Source organism: Salvia miltiorrhiza, chromosome 2 (genome assembly GCF_028751815.1).
Source record: "Salvia miltiorrhiza cultivar Shanhuang (shh) chromosome 2, IMPLAD_Smil_shh, whole genome shotgun sequence".
Classification (NCBI taxonomy): Eukaryota; Viridiplantae; Streptophyta; class Magnoliopsida; order Lamiales; family Lamiaceae; genus Salvia; species Salvia miltiorrhiza.
In genome coordinates this window covers 41,158,686-41,165,364 of record NC_080388.1, presented here as the reverse complement: position 1 = coordinate 41,165,364, position 6,679 = coordinate 41,158,686, and the positions used below count along the sequence as shown (strand labels likewise).

General features: G+C 35.6%; 1 protein-coding gene across 3 annotated transcripts; it reads left to right on the top strand.

Moving 5' to 3' along the window:
* The first annotated feature begins 820 nt into the window (after nt 1-820).
* LOC131013459 (uncharacterized) lies at nt 821-4,708 on the top strand. Of its 3 annotated transcripts, none has more exons than XR_009097703.1 (9): nt 821-1,077; nt 1,167-1,342; nt 1,451-1,564; nt 2,164-2,232; nt 2,333-2,386; nt 2,570-2,713; nt 3,489-3,616; nt 3,989-4,069; nt 4,175-4,231. XR_009097703.1 is itself a non-coding variant. In XM_057941550.1 (9 exons), exons 1-8 carry the CDS (start codon nt 906-908, stop codon nt 4,238-4,240), a joined length of 876 nt encoding a protein of 291 aa, XP_057797533.1. In that variant the 5' UTR covers nt 823-905; the 3' UTR covers nt 4,241-4,270; nt 4,353-4,708. The 3 variants fall into 3 exon arrangements, 2 of the variants coding, with proteins under 2 accessions (XP_057797534.1, XP_057797533.1); XM_057941550.1 differs by lacking the exon at nt 3,489-3,616 and adding an exon at nt 4,353-4,708 and having other exon boundaries at nt 823-1,077; nt 4,175-4,270; XM_057941551.1 differs by lacking the exons at nt 3,489-3,616; nt 4,175-4,231 and having other exon boundaries at nt 3,937-4,052.
* Nucleotides 4,709-6,679: the final 1,971 nt, after the last annotated feature.

The following is a 6,679-nucleotide window of genomic DNA, read 5'->3' as shown; positions in this document are numbered from 1 at the left end:
TCAATTTATGCAATGCACAAAAATTCAAAAGACTAAATTTTATAAAAGCTTTTGAAAATAATTTTGTTGGAATTAAAAATAAATCATATATTTTTTTTCCGGCGTGAATCATCTTAATCTATTAATCTAAGCTTAAAATAAATTCTAATGTTAATAGAAATGGGCGGGGTATTACAATTCGTAAAGTTATACATCCATCTCTCGATCTCTCTTCTCAATTTCTCAATTTAGGAGCACACCCATACAATAAATCCCTAATTTGGGGGAAGAGGATGGCAGATCCGATTTTTGGGGGGAGGGCAGCGGAGGGGTGCGGCGAATCTGCGGAGGTTGTTGGGGGAAGAAGAAGGCGGCGGATCTGGTGTGGTGGTGGCCGAAGGCAGTGGAGGGGCGGGCAGATGGTTGCGCTGCCGTTAATGGTGGTGGAGGAGACTGGATTGATGCGAGTCTAAAATTGAAGATGACGAAGAGTTCCAGAGCTGACTAAGCCTTGCCAGAGTGCAGAGCTGCCAGAGGCAGCTCTGCCGATTCTGCCCGACTCAGCTCTGCCCCGACTCTACGACTCAGCTCTGCCGACTCTGCTCTGCTCTACTCTACTGACCCCCCACTGCGTGCCACATCAACTTGGTATTACCACGTGGGCGACAGGTCAGCTTGGTATTACCACGTAAGCGACACGTCAGCTCGGAGCTTCATCGGAGAAAAAAACATGGAAAAATTGTTCAACCCCATAAGTACATGAAAAATTTGATAAAGAAAAAATTCATAGAAAATTTGGAAATGGACCCAAAGTTCATGGTTTTTCACGGTATTAACCCAATAATAAAATGTCTAAAATCTGCGAACGTTAACAGAACAAACTCAGACGAGCGGAGCTAGCGTCTGAGTCGGTTAACTCAGTCGCAATGACAAGATCGTTGGTACTGCTTCTCGCCTCTCTCTTTCTCTCTGTAACGGCAACGAACGCCGTCGATTCTCCGGCCGATAGCGCAGCGCCGCCGTCTTGTTCGGATCACTGGAGCCAAAAGTCTATTGCGTGTGAGGTGGAAGGGGCGAAGCTCAAATTCGCTCGATTAGGTATTCTCTATTACGATAGGTGAGCGATTTTATCATGCTTCGTTTGAAATTAAGATTTGATACTGAGTTGCTGCAGTTCTGAATCGCAGAATCGATACTCGAGGAAAAAATTGGAGACTTAAACGCGAGAACTCAGTATTTCGGTGATTGCCAGAGGAGAATCGAAGAGTTGACATCAGAGATTGATCGTCTGAAAACTGTGTTTTCGGATTTTGAGGAAGATCAGTCGCGTAAAAATGTGAACCTCAGTGCTCTTGAGGAAGAGGTATTGTTTAATGTAGTAGCGATAGGTTCTGCATCCTTGTTGTTAGACTAGTTTGCTAAATTTATGATTTTGGGAATGGAATCAAATGAATGTGCTGTATTTACGTAGGTCAGACTTCTCTGGGCAGCCTCTCGTAAGAATAACTTTGAAATCTACGGTTTGGAGCAAAAAGCATTTGATGCTGAAAGAAGGTTAAAAGCAGTTGCTTCACAAGTTGAAGAGGTTCGTTCATTAGGTCGTATTAGAATCTTGTGGTGCCATTATTAGCAGACGAAATCCTCTATATGCAAGTGACGTTTTGATCATATTTTAATCTTTTATGGCAGCAATGTGAAGTTTAAGAATTAAAAAAAAAAAAAAATTGACTACTAAAATGTCTAATAAACCTTGAAGAATTTCTAGACTGTATATGGTGGCAATCCTACAGTTGGTAGATGAGACTAGTGCATCTCATTTTCATACTAAGTAGTGTTATAACATGTTTGCTGGATGTTTTCCCTTTATGTGTGTATGCATGCAGACTTACTGATCAAGTCGGTGCTTTTGAAATTATTGGATAGTTTGTCAATCGTGATTGCCCTGAATGAACATAATTTTGCGGAATATTGGCTCTCATCGTACTTATAAAAATTGTTAAAACTCGTGTTCTCTTATGATAAAAGGATCCAACTACGGAAGCAGATGAGATTGTATGTACTATTTCAATTCAGCAGAGGTGTCTAATGTTTTCATAAATAGGATGCAAATTATTCAATATAGAGATCTGGTCAGTAGATCATAAGCATTATTTAGCTCTCCTTATTTAGTGATTCTGTGTGCAGACATCTCAAATTGTATCAGAACAGTGGATTCAAATTCAGAAACTTGAGCAGGCTCTTTACATGGTTGAGGTATTTGTGTATTTCATCTTTGTTCTCCAAAGGTGTGTGTACCATTACTTTATGAAAAACCTCTTTACTGATCGATTGCACGATCATATTTGTCCTACAGGTGCGGACATCAAAAATTAGAAAGGAACTCTGGAAAAGATGCCCAGTTGTTAAGGTATTGTGTTTCCTTAATACTTTAATCTGTGGGATCTACTTCTTCCCATTCTACAGAATTGTTAGCCAAGATCTGTTGACGAGAGTTTTACTGTTTAGCTTGCAGAGTCTAAATCTTTTCCATTTCCCGTTTTCCCTCTTTATCTGAATTTGCAAGCTGAGAACGATGCTCTTTGCTCTGTAGTTCTTTGTAAATCTTTACGGTGATTTTCTCAAAACACTGATGGGGATCTTGGATCCTTATGTCCCGAGGGATGGATCTATGTTTGCTATTGTGAGATCTCAAGCTTTCCAGACATTTGCAACTGTGAAGCATTACCATCATCAGGTATCGACTTTATTCCTTGCTGCTCAATTGCATTTGTAGGCTTCATATTAACATGATATATTGTCAGGTTGTAGGAAAGTATCTGCTATATAGTTGCATAGTATGTGTGTGCTATGGGGTAGTAGCATAGTATGTGTCCACGCTATGGGGAATTTTGCATCAAGTAATTTCCCTTTTGTTCTGATCTTGATATCCTGACACTGATTCAGCTCCTGACTTGGAATGTGTTAGCTTAGGCTTTTGGAGACAAAAATATGTAAGATAACTAGATAAGGCATGAGATTCTATGGATTGCAATCTCTGAACTTTAAGTCATATAACTATTTCAATTTTTTCAAACTCATGCATAACACTGACATAACCCATTAGCATAACTTATTTTATAATAGATCTGGAGCTTGGTCAAAACTCGGCTTATGATAAGATGGTAGGTTGTAAGTGGTAATCTAAACAAGAATGCAATTGTGTTATTCTGAGATTGACTTTTGGATGAGTGCACCATATGTGAATATTGTGGTACAACTTCATTGTGAAGAATTGACTATGTTAATAATTGACCACTCAAGAACATACACTTCTTCTTCCTGTGTGTTTCTCATGAATCTGTTCAGGTGCGTATTAGTTATTAGATTTGAGAAGGGTGTATTAGCTTTGTCATTGCTTCAAACATACATTGCTGAAGAAATGTTGCAGGAGTTCAGACTTTTAGACAGCAACTATTTTTTGGAAATGAATTTAAATATGAACGATAAGCAAAGTTATTCTTGCAATGCAGCTAGGCTTCTCTGCTTGCGCAAAGATAGAACCTTCTAGTATCGTGAATGTTAGGATGCATCAAATAACTACGATTTATTGGTTATGACTTATGAAGAAGTTCACTGCTCCCCTCACTTTCTATGCCAGGTTTTCCTCTGTTTCAGACATTGTTGATTTGTGTGCTTTTCTGTTAATGTTTTAAGAAATTTGGTAATTAACTGTGAGTGAAGTGATTAGGCTAACTGTTTCACAAAAGAGAAAGCAAAAGTTCATTGTAGTTTCATTGAATAAAGTACCTAGACGTCCTACTAAATTATGAATTATAGATGCATCTTTGCAGCTATTCACTTTTCTCAAGCAGCATATTTGGAATTTAACTGAATATTTGATCATATTATTTTACTACTAAATGTTTGCCTAATTGAAATTCAATAGTAAATATTATTGAGCTTGACTATTTAGAGAAGGTTATTGCATCAGCCTTCGGCGTATTGTGAAGTAACAATTCTTGAATTATAGTTGCAAGGAGTTGTAAGACATGCAATTGAGAGCCATGAACTAACTGCATCTCTTGCTCACGAGGAGGTTGTATTTTTTGTGGTATGATCTTTTCCTTACCTTATGTTATCGAACTTTCTCCATCTAATCTTGCCACAAAAATGTTTTGAACATTTATCCTGAATCTAAACTCAATCTGCCAATTAGGCATCAGCCCTCGTTGCTTTCCCCATAATGATGGCCTGCATGTTACTCCTATCACAATTTAGCTAGCTGGAAACAGTGACGGCCTTGTGGATATAGGTAATATGCTAATCCATTTGGAGTAATTTGAAAATCTCCAGTCACGTTTTATCCAATGATATTTTCGGTGGTCAATTGCCAGGAAGTCGATAGGGGCAAATCTTCTGGCAAATGCTGTGGGATTAAGGACTATCTTGGTTGTTGCCTATAAAGAGGACCTTAAGGATATTTCCAATATGAATGCTGATATTAGCGTCTCGTCTCTGCAACCCTTCGACTGCAGGTCGAGTTTTCCATGGCAGGGGCGACTGGAAGGTTTACTGCGGTTTAAGCATGTTAAATCTTTCAGTAGGACTGCTTCATATATAGTTACATTTTTTTGAGAGGGGGAAAATGCTGTGTTTTTTGCTGCTGATTCTTGTAATTTTCGGGTTGCAGTAATCATAGAGAAACATTTTAGATATTAGCAAATATATTTGAAGTACTCTCTTTTTAATATGCTTTGCAAATATTTGATGTTTTATAGTTCTTAATATGTAATTTATGAAGCTTATATAGTTGGAAGATTTAGGGTTCTTTCATATGGTAGAAAGATTTCGAAAAAAATCGTAATTTCGTGAAGGTTATGCCATGAAGTCATAAATATGTCAAAGTTGGGTTCACAAAGTATAAAATCTAATTTTCACGCAATTTTTTATTTATTGAGTGAAAGCCTACCTCGAACAACATTATTTGAATGCTGAGAATTACTTGAGCAACATCTGCATAATTTTGTTCTAGAAGAGTGTTTTAAATATTAAATTTTCTCATTTTTTACAGAGCTCTCGTGACCAAAAATCAAAGTTGAAAATACACAGAAAGAGAAAAAAATATTTTATACTCCAATATTTACATTTTTTTTTTCACAATTGCACCATAACATATTTCAAAATTGATTCATAATATAAAAAATAGTTATAAATTAACACCTATTACTATCGACTGATTTTCAATTCAGCACACCGGAAATCCACATGGACAATGATATGGATTTTTTATATTTTTTGTTCAAATATAAAATGCAATCTTTACCTCATTCTTTATCCGTTTTCACATAAATACCCCAATGTATGGATAATTATAAAGTGGAAGCCATAGCAAAATTATTCTTAAAAATCAAAATAAGTAAAGATATTATGGTATTCCCTCCGTCCCACGAATTTGGACACTTTTTTCTTTTTGAGCGGTCCTACGAATCTTGACACATTTCTAAATAAGATAATAAATTATTACCTTTTATCTTCTACTTCATCACTTTTATTACATTCTTTCTTCTACTTTATCACTTTTATACTTTATTAACTATACACTTAAAACATTGACCTATAATTCTTTAATTTCCGTACAAAAATTAAACGTGTCAAGATTCGTGGGATGGAGGGAGTATATCAAAATTTGTAAAAGTCCCTTTCACAAATTTTAATAAACAATAGATCTAAATCTTCAAAAGTGGGCTTGGTCGGAGATTCCGGCAGTTGGCCTTTGTTTGAGAGACGTGTTCTCTCTAGAGAGGTTGGGTTGAAAAACACCTGGTAAGGGCTCGGCCCAGTTGGGTTTGGTGAGCCTGTTTTGCTCTTCGTTTCTTTTTTTCTGGGCTTTGGAAGGATGCAGCTTCTGGTGTTAGTCTGTCTCTTTGGTTCCCGGTTACTTTTTTACTCCTTCCGTTTGATAATGCTTTGCTATTTTTTTTGTTTGTTTCATTAATAATGATATATTTTTTTAAAAAGTGGAAAATTGCACTTAAAAGGGTGATTAATTGAGCTTATAAATTTTTTTAAAATAATTTGTAAATCTTTTAAAAGTATTTGGTAAAATAAAATTTTAAACATATTATAAGCTCTAAAATAAGTTTGAAGAGCTTATAAGCTCCTCAAAAAATAAGTTTCTCTAACTTACTTCATATAATCTTAAATGCAACAATCATTTTACAAATATTATTCAATTATAACTTATTATTTTCATAATATATCACTTCAAGTTAATTCTCTTTGATTTTCTCTATCTAACTAATATTCTTTCTCTAGCAAAAAAAAAGAAAAAAAAATTCTCTTAAGCTTATAAGCTCAATTATCCAAATAATTTAACAACTTATAATCTCTTACATTTTATAAGCTCTTAAAATATTTTATAAACTAGTAGAACTTATGAGCTCTTTAAAATAAGCTTAGACAAACACTCTCTTAAATGTGATGTTTACTGTTTATTTCTATGCATGCATGTGAAAGCACTCTTATTCTATGTATCTCGGTTTTTTTTTTTTTTTAAAGCAAGAACATTTATACTAAAAGACAAAAGTTCTCGCAACTCTAAGAGCATCCCAGTGCAGGAGGTCCCTTTGGGGCTCTATAGAGATGGGGTCTTCTATAGCACCCTTGAGCCTTCACAACAAGAGGCTCTATAGATTTTTTATTCCATTCTTAAAAATTGAAT

Excerpts from the sequence above, each read along its gene's own strand:
- LOC131013459 (XM_057941550.1), top strand. The coding sequence starts at position 906 with ATGACAAGATCGTTGGTACTGCTTCTCGCCTCTCTCTTTCTCTCTGTA. Across the intron at positions 1,078-1,166 it reads GCTCAAATTCGCTCGATTAG|AATCGATACTCGAGGAAAAA; the intron begins GTATTCTCTATT and ends TCTGAATCGCAG. Across the intron at positions 4,070-4,174 it reads AGGAGGTTGTATTTTTTGTG|GCATCAGCCCTCGTTGCTTT; the intron begins GTATGATCTTTT and ends TCTGCCAATTAG.